The 20,619-nt window shown below is 40.2% G+C and overlaps 1 protein-coding gene across 4 annotated transcripts in view; it reads left to right on the top strand.

Moving 5' to 3' along the window:
* Positions 1–20,619, top strand: part of LOC134225992 (unconventional myosin-XVIIIa) — a 543,965-nt gene that overhangs the window by 182,683 nt on the left and 340,663 nt on the right. For all 4 annotated transcript variants that reach the window (XM_062706483.1, XM_062706482.1, XM_062706484.1 and 1 more), the window contains 2 exons: positions 976–1,332; positions 1,781–1,967. In XM_062706483.1, coding sequence (XP_062562467.1) covers positions 976–1,332; positions 1,781–1,967 — 544 coding nt within the window. The remainder of the gene's footprint in view (positions 1–975; positions 1,333–1,780; positions 1,968–20,619) is intronic.

Below are 20,619 nucleotides of genomic sequence, written 5' to 3'. Positions count from 1 at the left end.
CCGTCGACGTCAATGAAAAGACGAGCTCGGTGGTCTAGTGGCTACCGCTTCTGTCTTATAAGCAAGAGGTTCAAGAGGTTCGTGGGTTCAATTCCAGGCTTGTCCCTTTCCTACTTTGTATTTCTATCATAGTTCTTTCTGTGTTCCACGTTTTACCAACACAATTCCTACTGTTATAACCTTCCCCACTAACAATTCCAAAACTTCCCGTGACACCTATGAGAGATCGTAGAGTTCTCTGCATCTTTCTTAAGTAGGTGTTCGACTAACCATCCTTCCCCTTCCCCAGCATTCGCAAGGACGTGTCCAGGACAGATCTGGAATATTGGAGAGTGCATTGCATCCATCTAAAAGATAGTGATTAGTCCCAAATCAATATCTGTGGTAACGGATGAAAGTGATGCTACTCTCATACAATAGTTCAGGCCAGTGCGTAGGTCAGGCGTAGCCACGGGGGTGGTTTTGGACATAAACCCCCCCCCAGAGACAACATTTTTAGAAGAATTTTTTTTTGTCGAAAAAAAAAAATGTTCAGAAACCCCCCCCCCCCCCCAGACCAATTTTCTGGCTACGCCACTGGTTCAGGCTTGTACCACCTACGAATTTGTGCGAATTGCTCAATGCTAATGCTAATACTAAGAAACACCGCCGACGTTAATGCGAATAATCTTCTTCTCTTCCTTCTATGGCTTTACATTCCAACTAGAACTTGGCCTGCTTTTCAACTTAGTATTCTATTGGTATTTTCTCAGTTATTAATTGAAAACTTTTCTACGCCCACCATTGCATGAGTACGTATCTTGTGTGGCAAGTACAATAGATGCACTACGCCCAGGGAGTCGAGAATGTTTCCCGCCTAAAAACATCCTAGACCGGACCGAGAAGTGAACTCGTCATCTCCGGACTAGCAATGCTCGTAAGGCTAACTGGAGACCGCCGCCAATAATCTGTTTTTTCGTTTTAATTCATTTCCAGATTGTACCAGACCAAATATATAATAATATTGAAAACACAAAAATTGGAAGAAGAGTGTGGGTTGTTCACCAAGGAGGATTTACAGCTGCGTCTATGATATCTTCAGATGCAGGTAAAACTTTAGTGCAGCTTGAACATAGTGGCGAGGAACTACACATTGACGACGAAGACATTGAAAATGCAAATCCTGAAAAGTTAGATTTAGTGGAAGATATTTGCCAATTAGTACACCTCAATGAATCGTCCGTGCTACATGTTTTAAGACAAAGGTTTGCCAATAATATAATACACACACGAGCTGGGCCTGTATTGATTGTACTCAATCCTAGTGCGCCGTTGTCGCTGTATTCGGAAAAGGTAAGGATTTGGTTCATTCGTTTAGTTTTCAATATATTTTTGGGTGAATTATGATCTTATTATTTTATCTTATGATCACATGATTATAGTGATTATAGCATGCCAATAAATAATTTTTAATTGTGGTTAAAACCCTTTTCTAAGTAAAGAGCCGTTATGTTAACAAATCTCGCTTAACTTTTCAAAAGGACCTAAGTAACATTTTTTTCATGAATTAATTTGAATAGCGCAATCAACAGAACAACATGAAAGCTATTGATTGCAGTATTGAAATTAAATCATGAAAAAAATGTTACTTAGGTCCTTTTGAAAAGTTAAGCGAGAAATGCTAAATCTGCAACACAACAAAAAAACGATATTACTATTTTAATTCATACGGGCCCATGTAAAATCATTCAAACTGTGACATAACATCTTTCCTCATTAGTGTATTTTTAATTCATTTCAGATTGTGTCGATGTTTCGGGGTTGCAAAACAGAAGATATGCCACCACATATATTTTCTCACACGCAAACTGCATATCGAGAAATGTTGGAATCACGCCGTGACCAAAGTTTAATTTTTATGGGACGATCTGGATCTGGCAAAACAACAAATTTTAAGCACGCTTTGTATTATTTAGCATTAGCAGCCGGTAAGCAATTTTTCATACGACGTTCCCTCACAATTCAAAATGACCTAAATGCATGATGATGTTTCAAGATAAAGCTGGGTAATTAATAACATATTCTCCTTCCATATGTTACTTTTTCTGCCTTGCCGTACCTTTCCCTTTTCCTATTTAGCATCTTAGATCCTCCAACGAAACAGGTCTGTTCATCTATCACTGTCATGAATATTCAAACTTTCCGATTTTAGAATTTAGTTTTATTTAAATTTTTCTAAAATATTTTCCACAACACATAATTACCCCACCTTGCTTTATAACACATTTGGGAGGGTGGAGCAAGATAAGCTGCCTAAGGTATGCTCTTATGTTGAAGCCTTTTGAAACCAACGAAATTCCGATTTCAGGCCAACCTATTTTTCATCCAATCCAAATCCACCCACAATTGATTTTCAAGTCAGCTGTGTGACCAATTGGTAACTCATGCTGATATTGTTTCTGATCACTTTTTTGTGACATTTTAAATCTCACAAGTAGCTATTCAAAATCCAATCAGTTCAACTTTTAACTATCATAGAGCTGACTAGAATTTATATAAAACATACATTGATAGTATTTTTGATGTTATTATTACTCTGGATACCAAATGTGATATTGACATGCTTTCGAATATTTGACGATTGTACGACATTTCGCGGTAAAACATTCCGCGGTAAACCATTTCGCGGTGTACCAGTTCGCGGTCTACCACTTCGCCTTCAGTATCATATCGCGGTATAACATTTCGCTGTTTATATTAGGGGGAAAGACGGCTTTGGCAGGTTTTGTTCTATTATTCGCAGGGGTTTTTTGTCGACCAAATTTTGTGAAATTTGGCCACAATGTTCTTTGATATGCAAAGAATGTTTAGGCCAAATTTGAGCATAGTCAGACATAAAAAACCCCCCTGCCAATAATAGAACAAAACCTGCCAAAGCCGTCATTCCCCCTATTTGACGGTATACCATTCCGCGGTTAGTACTATTTCGTGGTCGCGCAGCAGCTGGAAGTGGCACTTCCAACGGAAGAGCAGCTAGGCGCAGCGCCTCTTGAAGATGGCTGGAGAGATATTCGATCCGCCATTGGTAGCACTGCAATCGCTGCACTTGGCACGGTGCCCCCGGATCAGAGAAACAACTGGTATGACGGCGAATGTGAGCAGTTAGTGGAAGAGAAGAATGCAGCATGGGCGAGATTGCTGCAACACCGCACGAGGGCGAACGAGGCACGATATAAACAGGCGCGGAACAGACAAAACTCGATTTTCCGGAGGAAAAAGCGCCTGCAGGAAGATCGAGACCGTGAAGAGGCGGAGCAACTGTACCGCGCTAGTAACACACGAAAGTTCTATGAGAAGTTAAACCGTTCACGTAAGGGCCACGTGCCACAGTCTGATATGTGTACATAAACGGGAACCTTCTAACGAACGAGCGTGAGGTGATCCAAAGGTGGCGGCAGCACTACGAAGAACACCTGAATGGCGATGTGGCAGACGAAGATAGCGGTATGGTGATGAACCTGGGAGAACGCGCGCAGGACATAATTTTACCGGCTCCGGATCTCCAGGAAATCCAGGAGGAGATTGGCCGGCTGAAGAACAACAAAGCCCCTGGAGTTGACCAACTACCAGGAGAGCTATTTAAACACGGTGGTGAGGCACTGGCTAGAGCGCTGCACTGGGTCATTACCAAGATTTGGGAGGAGGAAGTTTTGCCGCAGGAGTTGATGGAAGGTGTCGTGTGTCCCATCTACAAAAAGGGCGATAAGCTGGATTGTAGCAACTACCGCGCAATCACATTGCTGAACGCCTCCTACAAGGTACTCTCCCAAATTTTATGCCGTCGACTAGCAGCAACTGCAAGGGAGTTTGTGGGGCAGGACCAGGCGGGTTTTATGGGCGAACGCTTGTAAGACCCCTGATCTATGCTCAGCTCAGTGGGTGGTTAGAATTCAACAGGGTCGGATGAAGGATAATCAGCACAACTACTTTGACGTTACTCAAAGAATCTACCTCCAGCGGGAACTCACTATGCTTAGAGCATATCCATCAATATTGTCCTGAAGGGCACAATTCTCTAACACCTTATGGCTCTCAAATCTCAAAGGCCACACTGAAACAATTTCATCATCGAAACGTCCGGGGAGAAAGGTATGAAACCCTTTTTAGTGTACGAGACCAACGAAGCAAAATAGGAAACGTAGTAATCTTTCAGAATCTCTAAACTGACTTTAAAACGTACCGAATACTCATGCTTATAATTGTATTGGAGTTTTATGCTTAATCTAATAGATACATAAATTGGCCATGGCTTATAAACATATATAATTTGTGACGTCACATTTACTTGCGCTTTGGTGGACTTAAATCGGTGTAGGTCTTGTTTGCGGGGGAGCGGTGTGGTTGTTCATCGTGGGTGATTCTCGCCTAGTCGAAAGTTGCCGGTGACGGTGCGTGGTGACAACGATGGTGACTAGAAGCGGGTGGCGTTCTTGCTGCTAGCCTTCAACGGAAAGTGGGCGTTCGTCTTCGACCTCGACTGAGTTTTTCTTGCCTTATATGCTTAGAATGGCGGTTACTTGAGTCCGTTGACCGAGTAGTAGGGTATTTAGCAACCACGTTCCACCCTAGCTGCTTTGTTCAAGTATTAGTGATGGCGTCCGAACCGAAGCTAGTCCAAAGACAAGAGAAAAAAGGTCCTTTGTGGACCAAATTAGTTTTAGGCTTATGCAAACGGCGTTTTTATGATGATAGGTTACACATATCCCACTTTCGCTAATAATTTTCGACACTAACAATATTAACTCAATTTAGTTTTTAATATTTGAGCTAATTTCACCGGACCTAGAGTTTAAAACCAGAAAGAAACTATGAAAACGACTACGTTTTGTTAAATATACATTTCACCAACCAAGAGCAGATAACACGTCGTGCACTTACTGCCCCGTGTCCGTTCTGAGACGAATTAAAGTTTCAGGGCTAGAAAGCCGAGTATGGATTATTACATACAAATATGTCCATAAGACTCGAACAAACCCGAGTTTGCCGAATTTTAATTGTGTTTCGAGAGTGAGAGATTGCCCAAGACTCTCCGTGAACATAGTCCAGGATTCAGGGTATTGGCATTTATTTGGGATAGAGTCCCAATTTAAGCTAGGAACCGTTGGTTACACGCTCCACCACGGACCAGGTGTTCGCCATTCGCCAAGTACTGCAGAAATGCCGCGAATACAACGTGCCCACACATCATCTATTCATCGACTTCAAAGCCGCATATGATACAATCGATCGGGACCAGCTATGGCAGCTAATGCACGAACACGGATTTCCGGATAAACTGACACGGTTGATCAAAGCGACAAAGGATCGGGTGATGTGTGTAGATCGAGTTTCAGGGGCATATCCTCGAAACCCGCCGAGGATAACGGCGAGGTGATGGTCTTTCGTGTCTGCTATTCAACATCGCTTTGGAAGGGGTAATACGAAGAGCAGGGAGAAACACGAGTGGTACAATTTTCAATAAGTCCGTCCAGCTATTTGGCTTCGCCGACGACATAGATATTATGGCACGTAACTTTGAGAAGATGGAGGAAGCCTACATCCAGGGCCGGATTTAGGGGGGGGGGGGGCTGGGTCCCGTGGCCCCCGGCCCCCACAAATCTTATGTACCAAAACCAACCTTTTTTGTACATTTTGGGGCCCCCACATACCGTCGGCCCCGGGGCCCCCTTCCGGCTAAATCCGGCCCTGACTACATCAGACTAAAGAGGGAAGCTAAGCGGATCGAACTAGTCATCAACACGTCGAAGACGAAGTACATGATAGGAAGAGAAGACAAGAGAAGACAATGTGAGCCACCCACCGCGAGTTTGCATCGGTGGTGACGAAATCGAGGTGGTAGAAGAATTTGTGTACTTGGGCTCACTGGTGACTGCCGAAAATGACACCAGCAGAGAAATTCGGAGACGCATAGTGGCTGGAAATCGTACGTACTTTGGACTCCGCAAGATGCTCCGATCGAATAGAGTTCGCTGCCGTACCAAACTGACAATCTACTAAACGCTCATTAGACCGGTAGTCCTCTGTGAACACGAGACCTGGACGATGCTCGTGGAGGACCAACGCGCACTTGGAGTTTTCGAAAGGAAAGTGCTGCGTACCATCTATGGTGGGTGCAGATGGCGGACGGTACGTGGAGGAAGCAAATGAACCACGAGTTGCATCAGCTGTTGGGAGAACCATCCATCGTTCACACCGCGAAAATCGGACGACTGCGGTGGGCCGGGCACGTAGCCAGAATGTCGGACAGTAACCCGGGTAAAATGGTTCTCGACAACGATCCGACGGGCACAAGAAGGCGAGGTGCGCAGCGGGTAAGGTGGATCGATGAGGTGGAAGATGGCTTGCGGACCCTCCGTAGACTGCGTGGTTGGCGACGTGTAGCCATGGACCGAGCCCAATGGAGAAGACTCTTATATACTGCACAGGTCACTTCGGTCTTAGTCTGAATAAATAATAATAATACTATTTCGTGGTCAATACCAATTCGCAGGTTTAATTTTACTAATGTTACAAGCCTCAAAATTCACCCAATTATTATGTAAAGGGAATAATCATTGAGTTTACAGCAGACTTGTATAAATCCAAGTCCCAAAAAAAAATATTTTGGAGCAAAACATATTTGCAAATACCACTATGTGAAGAAGACGAAACCCCACACTTCGCCTTATACCGGGCAAATACGAACATTTAAAAAGAGCAAAACAATAGACTTCTCACCACTAACTAAATTCTAGCCACTAACTCCTGAAAACGATATTTGAGGGGTTCTATAATTGCTTTTAAATTATGCTTATTTAACAATTTTTAACAAATTTAAAATACATTACAGGGTGTTCAATAAGTTCGAATACACTTTTAAAAAATGTTTAAAAATGAGATTAAAATAATTCGTTTTCCGGTACCATTTCATTGGAAGTATTGTTTATAAGGAACGTTTGTAACATTTCTTTTGGAATGTCCTCTGTTTTGTACTTCTTCACGAGCTTCAAACGTTTCTAAAGCTCATCGCATGCGGCACGCACGGTGTGCATGGGCATTCCGTTCCAGATTTTGAAAATTACGTCTTGAACTGCTCCAAGTTGCTGACCTTGTGTTCGTCCAGTTTTGACATATTAAAGAACCAAACAAGAAAGTTAAAAGGGTTCAAATCCGAAAAGCTGGGAGACCGCAAAAATTTGTCCAAAAAGTCGATGAAATTGTTCCCATATTATGCTTAAATCGCATTTCCGTTTATAAAAGGCTATCGTCCTATTGGAACACGTAGGTCTTATCTCCGTATTAGTACCGAGCCACTGGGGCATCAACCGTCCCCAGAACCTCAGTTTTGTAGTACGCCGCAATGATTTTGACCTTCAAAAACGGCTATTTACGGTGCCCCAATACATTTTCAACGCGCGTAATAAACAAACAACAAGTGCCAGGATGTCAACACCACACATGTCCTTTAGCGTATACACTACCCGCCAAAAGTATGGAAGCGCAAAAATAAGTATTGCAACACCTGCTTTGAATATTGCAACACTCCGAAAAGTTTAGCATCACTCCGGAACTTTCCGGAATATTCGTGAAGATTTATCGTCGGATCCTTTACATTTAGAATGGTGGAACCTTCTACAAAATTTATCACGGCGATAAGTGCATTGCGAAAGAGGACAATTTAGCTCTTTGGAGTGCCCTGGCCACCAGGTAGACCGCGGATTATCCGGATTCTGAACCACGTGTGAAGTCACCGCTTAATACATCTATTCATTCTAGCGACATGCCAAATGTTCATCATCTTTCGTAATCGCAATATGACAGAAAAATCAATGCTGATTTACGCTTGCTTGACCCTTGGCGTCCTCCCAGTGGTCCTCCGGGAGTTTCGGAACATCCGGTAAAGTGGTTAAATTTTGAAATTCATCACAGAAAGCTGCGACTTTTTCAAAGCCGATTGTGGCAGAATTATCAGAGCAAAATCAATGCAAGCATTACTCATTGACCACAGATGGCCTCCCAGTGGTCCTCCGCAAATTCCGGAACATCCGATGAAGTGGTCAATTTTTAAAATTCGCTCCAGGAAGCTGCGACTTTTTCTAAACGGTTTGAGGGAGCATTGCCAGAGAAAAATCAATGCAAGCATCACTAATTGATCCCAAGTGGCCTCGTATTGTTCCTCCGGAAGATCCGGGACATCCGGTGAAGTGGCCAATTCTTTAATCTCGTCCTGAAAAGCTGCGACTTTTTCTAAGCCGATTGTGGTAAAATTGTAGGAATTCCTCCGGAAGTCCTTCTAGGAATTTTTGCGGAAGACTTTCTAGGAATTCCTTCGGAAGACCTTCCAGGAATTCCTTCGGAAGACCTCCCAGGAATTCCAGGAATTCATTCGGAAGTTCCTCCAGGAATTCCTTCGGAAGTTCCTCCAGGAATTCCTTCGGAAGTTCCTCCAGGAATTCCTTCGGAAGTTCCTCCAGGAATTCCTTCGGAAGTTCCTCCAGGAATTCCTTCGGAAGTTCCTCCAGGAATTCCTTCGGAAGTTCCTCCAGGAATTCCTTCGGAAGTTCCTCCAGGAATTCCTTCGAAGTTCCTCCAGGAATTCCTTCGGAAGTTCCTCCAGGAATTCCTTCGGAAGTTCCTCCAGGAATTCCTTCGGAAGTTCCTCCAGGAATTCCTTCGGAAGTTCCTCCAGGAATTCCTTCGGATGTTCCTCCAGGAATTCCTTTGGAAGTTCCTCCAGGAATTCCTTCGGAAGTTCCTCCAAGAATTCCTTCGGAAGTTCCTCCAGGAATTCCTTCAGAAGTTCCTCCAGGAATTCCTTCGGAAGTTCCTCCAGGAATTCCTTCGGAAGTTCCTCCAGGAATTCCTTCGGAAGTTCCTCCAGGAATTCCTTCGGAAGTTCCTCCAGGAATTCCTTCGGAAGTTCCTCCAGGAATTCCTTCGGAAGTTCCTCCAGGAATTCCTTCGGAAGTTCCTCCAGGAATTCCTTCGGAAGTTCCTCCAGGAATTCCTTCGGAAGTTCCTCCAGGAATTCCTTCGGAAGTTCTTCCAGAAATTCCTCAGGAAGCTCCTCCAGAAATTCATTCGGAAGTTCCTCCAGAAATTCTTTCCAGGAATTTTTCCGGAAGATCCTTCACCTTCCAGGACTGCTTCCGAAAGTTTCTCCAGGAATTCCTCAAGAAGTTCTTCTAGGAATTCCTCAAGAAGTTCCTCTAGGAATTCCTCAGGAAGTTCCTCTAGGAATTCCTCCAGAAGTCCCTTCGAATTCCTCCGGAAAATTCCTTAAGAAGTTCCTTCATGAACTACTCAAGAATTTCCTCCAGGAATACCTCCGGGAGTTTTTCAGGAAGTGTACCGGAAATTTCTCCAGGAATTCCTCCAAATGTTTTTCCGTCCGTTCTTCCAAGAAATCCCCTTGAATTTTTTTGCAGGAATTCCTCCGGAAATTCCACTGGAGTCCGAAAATTCCACTAGGACCTACTCCAGAAATTCCCCAAAATCTCTACATAAATTACTTTGAGAACTATACAGAAATTTCCTCTGAATTCGTTTCTAAATACACATGGAATTCTTTTAAGCCCACCTATCTCCGATCTCCGATATTTTTTCCTGAAATTTCTCATTCCGCATTCCGTCAGAAAACCGTTTGGAAATTTTTTAGAAGTTCTTTCAGGAATTCCCAGAAATCACCCAGAAAACCGTTCACGATTTATTTTCAGGAAATACTCTTGCAATATTATAAAGAAGTTAACCTGAAAATACTCCCAGAAATGCTCCCACTTTTTCTTCCACAAGGAGGGGCTTGTATTCCACAAGGAATTCTGCCAAAAAATGACCAGGAATTTCTGCGGAAATTACGTGGAGAATTGATCCAGATATCCCTTTATAGATTCGTTTCGGAATTCCCCCAAAAATTTCTCAAGGTATTCTCAAGAAAAATCCAGGAATAGCTCCGGGAAATTCCCCTTCCAGAAAGATTTTACGATAGAATTTTTATGCGAATATCTGAAGGAGTTCCTAAAAGAATTCATAACAAAATTCTTGAAGGATTTTTTTAACAACGTTCTTAAGAAATTCTCGAAGATATTCCTGATTTGAATCTGAAGAAATTTTTACAAAATTGTTTGAAATAATTTTGGGTGATTCCGATTTATAAACTATATCGGAAATGAGATTATATTCTGCATTATTAGAAGTGGAAAAATGCCATATGAACATGGTGGAAAATATGTATTTCTGACAGGAGTTAGACGAAACTGGAAAACTGAACTTGACTTTACTGTTAATGCTCTTTTGGAAAAAAGTTCGAAATCCATAATCCTACTGCCTACAATAGCCATCGGCGTTGTAAAAAAATATTTGGACGTGGTATATTTTCATACAATTCATTTTGATGGTGGCGGCGCACAGATCTATTCCTGAGGACCACTCAGTGAAATTTTGCTTTCATATTGCTACATCTAACTTACGACGGAGGATTACTAAGACGAATTTAAAAAAATGGACCACTTCACCGAATGTTCCAGAACTTCTAGAGGACCATCCGAGGAGAACGACTGGTTGATATATGTATTGAATTAGCTCTGACATTTTTACAACAAGCGATTTTCAGAATGTTGCAGCTTTCTGAGTTAAATTACAGAAATTTACCACTTCTCCGGATATTCTAAAGCTCCCGGAGGATTACTAGGTGGCCACCAGGCGTCAATGGGAGATGCTCGCATTGATTTAACTCTGGCATTACTATTACAGTCAAACCTCTATGAGTTGATGTTCTATGACTCGATATTGACTCATGGGGGCAAAATATGACATATTGAAAAAATATTCTGGGTTACTGTGATGGTCCCTTCAAACAAATTTTCAATAAGAAAATTATTTTGAGCTTTTAGTGGAATGTCTTCACTTGCCATAAGACGAGTTTATACCATCCCATTGAATTCCACCACTTAATTGTATCTTGACAGATACGTATTTCGACCTCAACAGTAAGGCCGTCTTCAGTGTCTCGTACTTGACTCGACTTGAAGAAAATGATCGCAACTTACACTATTCATACTATGCGTAGGTATAATAATTTATCTAGGTACTTATCTAGTTACATTTCGTACGGTGCTTACTTCTACTCGCTTGTTGCGCTTAATGCTTAGGTATAAACTTGAAGAGCCAGGAGCTACCATTTCCTTGATCTTTATTCAACAACCGCGTTTGTACCTGTCGGTAGATTTCCAAGCTCTCAGCAACATCAAGTTTCCACGGAGAAGAGACATTTCTTAAAATTTTAATGTTTGATGTCGTAATTGAATGATTTTCTTGATATACATGTTCAGCTACCTTAGACCTAAACTCATAATTCAATCCTTTATCAGTTTCCCTCTTAGCCTTACTTACTTCTGCAATATGTTCTTTGAACCTTACATCTAACGATCTTTTTGTTTGACCTACATATACTTTATCACACTGTGAACAATTAATTTGATAAACCCCGGCCTTATTTAACATTTCTACTCTATCCTTTGTAGAGCCCAAAAGTGTCTTCAGTTGATTGCTTCTGCTGGAGAATACTAAATCGATGCCGAATTTCCTCAGTCGATGGCGTAGCTGGTGGGTGATGATAGGGGACCGATACCCTCTTCATCGGTTCATCGATCGGTGTCAGTGTTGTCAGTTCGTTTTTCCGTAGGTTCCTCTGCTTTTTGTTGATGATTGCTTGTATTGTTCTTTCCTTGTATCCGTTGATCCTCGCTGTTTCCAAGATGTGTTGTAGCTCCTTCGTTTTTCCTTCTTCGCTCAGGGGAATCGTCTGCATCCTGTGGATCATGTGATGAAAAGCTGCCATTTTATGCTGATACGAATGATTTGATGTGTATGGGATGACTCTCATGGTGTTGGTGGGCTTCCTGTATATTTCGAAGTCTAATGTTGCATTTGTTCCCTTGATAACCAGTAGATCCAAGAAAGTTTAATTAACTAGATAATTCAATGGGATGGTATAAACTCGTCTTATGGCAAATTTTCAATGATTCTCTATTCCACGTCTCGATATTTAAACGAGTCTTCATTATCGACTCATTGAGGTTTGCCTGTACAAACGGTATAGGAAAAATCGCAGTTTTCTGGGATGCATTATAAAACCATTAAATATGACCACTTCACTGGATTATCCACTGGTCAATAAGTGGTGCTTGCATTGATTTTACTCTCACAATGCTACCACAGACGTTTTAGAAAAACTCGCAGCTTGCTGGGACGTAATTTAAAAATTGACCACTTTACCGGATGTTCCGGATCTTCCGGAAGAACACTGGGAGACCCCTTAAGGTCAATTAGTGATGCTTGCTCTGATTTTTCTCTGACAATGCTTCCACAAACCGTTTAGAAAAAATCGCAGCTTTCTGGGACGAATTTAAATAATTGGCCACTTTACTGGATGTTCCGGATCTTCCGAAGGAATACTGGGAGACCACTTAGGGTCAATTAGTGATGCTTGGATTGATTTTTCTCTGACAATGCTTCCACCAACCGTTTAGAAAAAATCGCAGCTTTCTGGGACGAATATTAATAATTGACCACTTTACCGGATGTTCCGGAACTCCCGGAGAATCAGTGGGAGGCTACCACTAACTGGTCAAGCAAACGTCAGTCAGCATTGATTTTCCTGTCATATTGCGATAACGAAAGATGATGAAAACCGCATCTCGCTGGAATGAATGCATTTATTAAATTGTGACTTCACACGTGTTCCAGAATCCGGAGCATCCGGATGTCCACCCGGTGGCCAAGGCACCCAGGGAGCTAAATTGACGTCCGGCCTAATGCACTTATCGTCGTGAACAATTTTGTTGAAGGTCCCATTATTCTAAATGGAAAAGATCCGATGGGAATATGGGAGTTCTGAAGTGATGCTAAACTTTTTTGGGGGTGTTGCAATATTCAAAGTAGGTGTTGCAATACTTATTTTTGCGCTTCCATACTTTTGGCGGGTAGTGTATATTAGAGTGGGGCGCAGTTGTATGGAAAAACGCAAATTTCGTCCGATCAAGTGAGATCAAGGTTTTTCTGAATCGTTTTGGGATCCCAATCAACTGTGCAAAATATGGGCTCGATTGGTTGCGACCTCGCATGCCGCATCGCGTTTTAAATTTACATGGAGATTAGTATGGGAAAACGTACTTTTTTACATTTTTGCTATTAGCGGCTTCAATTTATCATCTATCACGTGACTCAATACGTTAGCATATAGTCTGGAAGATGCCGAAAGACTTTGCCGAAGAAGGTACATAGCTGGAAGGTCTACAAAAAATGTTATTACGTTTCGAAAATTGATTGTTCAAACCATATGCAAGAAATCAATGTTTCTGCCAGCACTACCGGACGACCTATGGTTATCGAAGGGAAAAACCCATTTTCCTTCTTGTCTGATTTCATTCTTTGTGAAATAATTCCGGATAGCTCCCATTAGCTCTAAAGCCCTATAAGATCAATTATTTTGAAATAACACTCAGTTAAGTTATTGGTCTACGTAGTTCGGCAGTGCTGGCAGAATAAACGATTTTTTGCATATGGTTTGAACATTCAATCTTTGAAGCGTTATATTTTTTTTCGTGGACGTTCCAGCAACGTGCCTTCTTCAGCAAAGTTTTTCGGCATCCTTTGGGTTATACTTTAACGCAATGTGCCACTAGGTTTACGATGAACTGAAACCTCTAGTAGTAGAAATGCAAAAATATACGTTCTCCCATACTAATTTCCATACAAACTTCAAACGCGATGCGGAAAGCGAGGAAGCAACCAATCGGTCTCAAATTTTGCACAGTTGTTCAGAACCCAGAATGGCTTCGAAAAACCATTGATTTGAAAAAATGACCATGATGCCCCACTCTAGTATATATACAGTAGGGTGGCTCAAATTAGTATGGGAAAAACTTTTTTCAATTTTTTTGATGGGCCGCCCTCTTGTTTGGTTCTATTTGATGACCTGATGCTCTGGACAAAATTTCAGCCAAATCGGTCAACATTTGTATTCCTGTTTCAACAGTATAATCTTAGATACTTGATGGGCTACTACACTGCCCATAAATGTAGATAGGAAATTAAGCAACTGTTATGAACTGTTATAAATTTATGGGCAGTACAGCTCCTCCTCGCTGAGCCTACATCGAAGGGAGTATCTTTCTCCACTGTACTCGATTCTGGGTCAATCGTTTCCAGTCGCCCTAAACGTTTAGCGTGCTCAGGGCCTCTTCAACTGCAAAAAGCCATCGTGTACGCGGCCTTCCACGAAGCCTACGGCCTATTTCAGGTTTTCTACTAAATATTACCTTCGCTCGACGATCTTACTGCATACGAACAATGTGTCCAGTCCACCGTAGTCTGTCGTGTTGTATAAGCTTAAGGGGGAATGAAGGTTGGCAACACACCATTACATAAATCCCTATTTTTTGAATGAGTGTTTGTGATATTTCCCGGTGTTGCACTAACACAATCACAATTTTCTAAAAGACGGAATGAGACAGACGACACACCGCCGGTGGTGAATCATTCAGAAAGCTGTTTTCTTTGCCCAACTTTCCTTGAGCCTTAACAGTATCCAGCCCATTATACACCCCAGCATTATACGCTCAAATACTCCGAAAGCTCTACGATCAGTCTCCTGTTCATGTTTCATGGCCGTATAAAGCCACCGGAAGAATCAGTATACAGAAGAAGCAGTATACAGCACGAAATTCGTCTTTGCTCGCAAACTACGGGACTTAGCTGGTTACGAAATCCATAATAAGCTCTATTTACAGTTGCAATACGCCTTTTCGCCTCGCGGGTAACACCATTATCACACGTCACTAGAGACCCAAGGTATACAAATTCCTCTACAACTACTACAACAATAATTTTTCACCATCCAGCACCATTACACCACCACCGATAAACCCACGATATTTCCAGCGACCAAATACTACGTTTTGCTGGTATTGATCGTGAGTCCAGCCCTCGCTGTCTCCCTCTTAAAAGGCACAAAAGCCTATTCCACGGCACGGCGAACAATCCCGGTAATATTGATATTGTCCGCAATGCCCAGGAGCATATGCGATTTTGTAATTATGGTACCGCTTTTTTGTGGACACCAGCGCATCTACTTGCTCCCTCAGGCGCTAACATTGAACCAAAGTTACACGAATCAGACGTATCAGTTCCGTCGGAGAGCCATGTTCTAGCATAATTTACCATAATTTATTTCGTTTCACTAAATCGTACGTTCCTTTGAAATAAAAAAAACGGATGATATGTCTGCAAGTTGTACTCCAGTAATTAAGCAAAGATTTATCTCAGGGTAAACATTTGATCCGTCGTTGATCGTATATGCGAAATGAAATTAAGAGACGTTTCGCTGTTTCCTGAAATACCAATTTTGAGAATAATGTTTCAAACTTGTATCCCAATTCGTATTCGTTTTGGAAATTGACTAAAATTCTTTAAAAACAGATTGATCCACCTAGCGTTGCTGATGCCTTTCTCGCACATTATAAAAATGTGAAAACGCATTAGAAAGGTCAAATTAGCACTTTGCGGGGACAGATTCCACTATTTCTGTTAAATTATATCTATTTGCGGTCATTTGAATGCATTGCAGCAGTTTCTGTGATTTTTAAATTTTTTTCCAAGTGTCAAAAAACAATTTTATTTCAAGACAAAATTTTCAAAACGACTTATCTGCTTTTGTAAACGAAGGTTCAAACGACGATTTGACGAATCTGATAGCTCTCCCATGCAAACCAACACCATCAACAGGTAGCGGAAACCTTTACCACCTTTACGGGAGGTCCTTCGTAGCTTAGTTGGTTAAAGCACCAGTCTAGCGTACTGTAGGGTCATGGGTTCGAGTCCCATCGAAGGGAAAGTGGTTACCTCCAATACATTTTCCAAATCAATATCTTCCACATAACGTACATATTCACATATGAGTTTCATAACATTGTAAATTAACGTCCAAGTCGGGTGGTTTAATCCCCGGAAATAGGCAATTAACTTTGATTGAACTGAATCAAATCATCGTAATTTCTATCGTGATACAAATCTGACCACAAAAACAGATGTCTTTATAAAAATATCATGGTGCGTTTGAAGAGCTTAATTGATTGACTAAACATTTATATCTGGAATGATCCTTTTTCCTGTAAAAAAAGGGATTAAACAATGAATCGCCTACTTTGAGCGTGCTTTCAGCGGCGCACTAGAAGTTCACTTTCTGAAATCAGTATGGCGAAAGGCATCTAAAGTTCGATTTCTCAAAATTAAACATCTTCATCAAAAAAATATTTGGTAAGCGTAGTAGCGGACACCTCCCTACATAACCGGTACCAAATAGTTTCTCATGATAAGTTCCTAATTTTGAGAACACTCGCGTTAGATGTCTTTCGCCATACTATTTTTTGGCGGTTAACTCATGCTGGCGATTTTCGCATATACTATAGCGTCTGTGTGCTGGCAGCGGCGGGTAAAAAATCAACCACTGCCAATAATTCATCGTTTTTTACTGAACTCATCTCAAACAAGAAATCATTATTGATAAAGTATCACTATTTTTCAGCCGACACTGTATTTTTTCATCTAATTTGATCTATTACCTTGTTATACAAGGATGTTAGAAATATGTTTAAAATAAACCATGGATGCATGTAACATATTATAACAAATTTAAAACTTGCTTTATAGTTATTATGGGTGAGTTATTTTGGCATAGTTATAACCGTTTTTAGTAGCTTCAATTTTGCAATCAGTTCACAGTTAACCACGAACTACCGATAATGAGGATGTTTTGATTAAGCGAATTGGAATATGTCTGGGATGTAATACATTTTTAATGGGTACATTCTAGTCTATACCCTTTCTTATGTATCGAAAATTTTGAACTCCCGCAACATTTTTAAATTATTAGATAATTTCTAAGTTCAACTCATTCGTTTTTTGCTTTCATGAAAATTTTTACTCCCATATAAATTAAAAATGTTTTTTAACACGTGTTGTTCGTGTGTCCACGTTTTCGCACAATACGTGACCACATGCTTGCCACATGTGGACACTACCCCAGAAAACCTAGTCCGGAGGATGTATAAAGATGAAGTTGGCTGGAACGCCGTTTTATCGGCTATCGTCCAAATCGTCTCGGAGCTACACAGAAGGTGGCGCGTGGACTCGGCTTGTTCAGGCGAAAATAAGAGGTGGTTCAAGGGTTCGGAGTCGGCTTCATGGGTCATACCGGTGCCCTGTGGTCGAACGCGACCCTTTTATCGAACAAAATTGAAACAATAATAATGTTCAATTGAATAAAGCATATGAACATGCTGAAAAAACAACTTTGAAGATTGAAACAATAATATCAGCATTGTTTGATGCGGAATCGGAATAGTTGTTTCAATCTTGCAAGATTCTACTGCTTGGACTTGATCAATTCGAGTGCAACTGGTTTTATTCGACGGAGAAACGTTCCTAGTTGGACATTATTGTATTTGTTTTACAATAAATCAAGCAATTTGGACAATATTTTTATTTTTCAATCAACAAAAACATTGTCCACATTCACACATTGTGTTGTCGGGGGCAGAATTGAGCGGGTCACCGGGTATTTAGCAGTAAAGAGCACACAAAGTTTACGATGCAGTACAGCTTTAAACTGTGAATAACTTTAATCAGTACATGTTTGAGGTTATATTATTGTAGAACTACTTACACTTACGGTGTTTGCACTTTCCAACTTCTAAATCCGTCCTAGCCGACTAAGCAAATCTGATTGTGGCTACAATAGTAATAAATTCATTTTAATCTAGGCAAACCTACATGTTTTTCCAATTTACCTTTAGGAAATAAACGTTTTACTAATCGATTCCCTATAGCAACTACTTTAGACTTATGCACCTTTGTGAAACTGTAAATAATAGGTAGGTTTTATTACAATTCATAAGTTCTAGGTTTTAATTAATTGTTACTCACATTCAACTAATAGTTATAACGAATTCACTGAGATTGAATTTCAATATAGGTTTAGAAATTAATATACCGTGAAGTACCCTAATTTCGCGCACTTGAAATCTGACAAAGTAAGAAGGCTCATTAAAAAACATGTAATGGCCATTTGGAAACATTTGCTACTGCATCACGTAGTAGAAGGATTCTAGGTTCTCAAAAAAATGTTACTTGCAAATTTTGCTGCTATTTAAAAAAATTGGAGTATGAATCCAAGACCGTTGTATGCTCCTTATTTCGCGCAAGAAAATAGGATAGTTCCTAATTTCGCGCAAAAATGTTCCTAACTCCGCTCATGTTTGGAATTGAATATCGTTATTGGTTTGATGAAATATAATCAATTAACCAATAAAAGCACACTCTAAATAATCATCACGTCATATTCACGTGAAAAATCACGTAACTGAACTGTCTTGAACAAACGACGATTGTTACGTGACGTTGGTAATGTTCACCTGAAATTCACGTAACTTTTACTAAAAATCTTGGTGAATATGTTTGTATGTACTCGTAAACAACTTAAGTGAGATTGTGTTAGTGTGATGGCAGCTTCGGCATTTACGGAAAACCAGCATTGTAAACAATTTTCACGTCAGATTTACCTGAAAACAAACGTGGTTATCATCCACCATACTTTTCACGTGGAAGTGACTTGACAATCACGTAAGAATGAATGATACATAACCTAAACATAGTTAGGCTTCGCAGAGGTAAAGGATATTTTAAGTGCAACTAGGCGAGAATTTTCCGAACCTTCAGTTCCCTCCTTGGAAAAAATATCAACGGAAGTCGCATGAAATTTAGAAGATTCGTAGAAAAGTGATTTGGAAGAAGTTTAAGCTACATGAAGTCTAGAACTACAGTTTTTCGGTAGCGTTAGCATAAAAAAATTATTTCAGATTTCAACGTCCAAGGATGGACTACCTTTTGATTGGTTCAACATCGGAAATAGCAGCAATGTTTGTGAAAGAATCTAGTTTCAACATTGCTGTCCAAATCTGATAAATTTCATTCGACATTCGTTGATTTGTTCTCCAACAGTGTTTTAGCGATAACACCGAAGTGCAATTGCCGAATGACAGCATTCCTTGTTTAATATTAAAGACATCATTTTGCATCAAATGCATTTCAACGCATCAAGCGCATCAGCAACGCGAAGAGGTTTCCTATTTACGGAAGCTGGCAGTCATTTTGCATTCATTTAAAAAAAAAACAATTTTGTAATATATTTCAAAGCATACCTGATATCATGTAGCTTTCACTAAAAGTTCACGTAATCAGTACGTAGCAATCACGTAAGGTTCGCCTGATCAAACACGTAACTACTTTCAAACTTCACGTCATTAGTACTGGAAAATCCAGTCAGATTCACCTGATAAATCACGTAACTCACCGAAGCTAAGTTTTGTTCAGGTTACATGCCATTCAGGTCACTCTTACGTGAAAAGTGTGGTGGATGAGAACCACATTTGTTTTCAGGTAAACATGACGTGAAGATTTTTCAGAGTGCATGCATCCATTGTTCAAAATATGCAGATAACGGTATAGGACAGCCGTCAGTGACCCATTCTTTAGTCAAAATGGTATGTGCCTATATTTCGATCCTGGAGCTTTGCTTAGATTTTACTTCATGCATTTTAGTTGACACAAGTCATAATTCCTAAAGTATCCTTTTCTTCTGAAATATAAACCATATTTTAAGAAAAAAGTCATTGTATGAGCAATGTTTAGCTGGTGTATAAAAAAAGTTTAAATTTTCGGGACGTCATGAAAGACAGTCTTAAATTCCGCTATCTCTGACATGAGACATCTTCTAATATGTGTTTTATACAAAACATCTTCAATATTATATACATTATTGAAAAAGCTGCTGTAGTTTTATCTTAAGTTTAGCATCATTTTAAACATAGCACATTTTAGCATCATTTTATACATCGGATTTGATAGCTATTGCAGGCACTGATCAATAAGATTTTTCAAGTCAACATTAGTCGATGTCGGTGGTTATCCGCCTGAAAATTAGATAAAAAGCGTATGGGAATGAACTCTTCGGGTTCTATTCAGTGTAAAGCTGTCCTGAGTATTGTTTTGCTTTTGTTTCATTAGAATGTTGCAAATAAAACTACGCAACAACAATAAACGAAATTAGGCACCATAATTACTCTCATATACCTAATTTCGCGCACAAAGCAAAAGTCTTAATAAACACAAAATACATAAAATTTTACACTTTTCAATAGTAATGACGAATAAACATATCCAACAGAGCATAATGGATACACATATTTTCAAAAAAGTAGCCAGTTTTGTACAGTAAAATCATTTGTTTACTTGGGTCATGTTCTTCGTCGCTGTGCTAAGCACAAGCAAATATGGCGGTCGATGGGAGGATCAAATTGGAATAATTTTATTTGGTGTACTAAACCAAGTCTGTTCTTCAAATTTTTTCGTGAAAAACATTCAACAACAATGATATTTTATAATCCTCCAGATTTTTCAATTTTTGCTTTCAACAATATTTTTCTTAAATTCAAAAAAACTAAAATATTGTAATCAAAAATTTATTTTGAATGTTATATTAAATTT

Source organism: Armigeres subalbatus, chromosome 3, assembly GCF_024139115.2.
Source record: "Armigeres subalbatus isolate Guangzhou_Male chromosome 3, GZ_Asu_2, whole genome shotgun sequence".
NCBI classification, from domain to species: domain Eukaryota; kingdom Metazoa; phylum Arthropoda; class Insecta; order Diptera; family Culicidae; genus Armigeres; species Armigeres subalbatus.
Note: the sequence above shows the minus strand (reverse complement) of the source record. Positions and strands in the feature narration are given on the sequence as shown.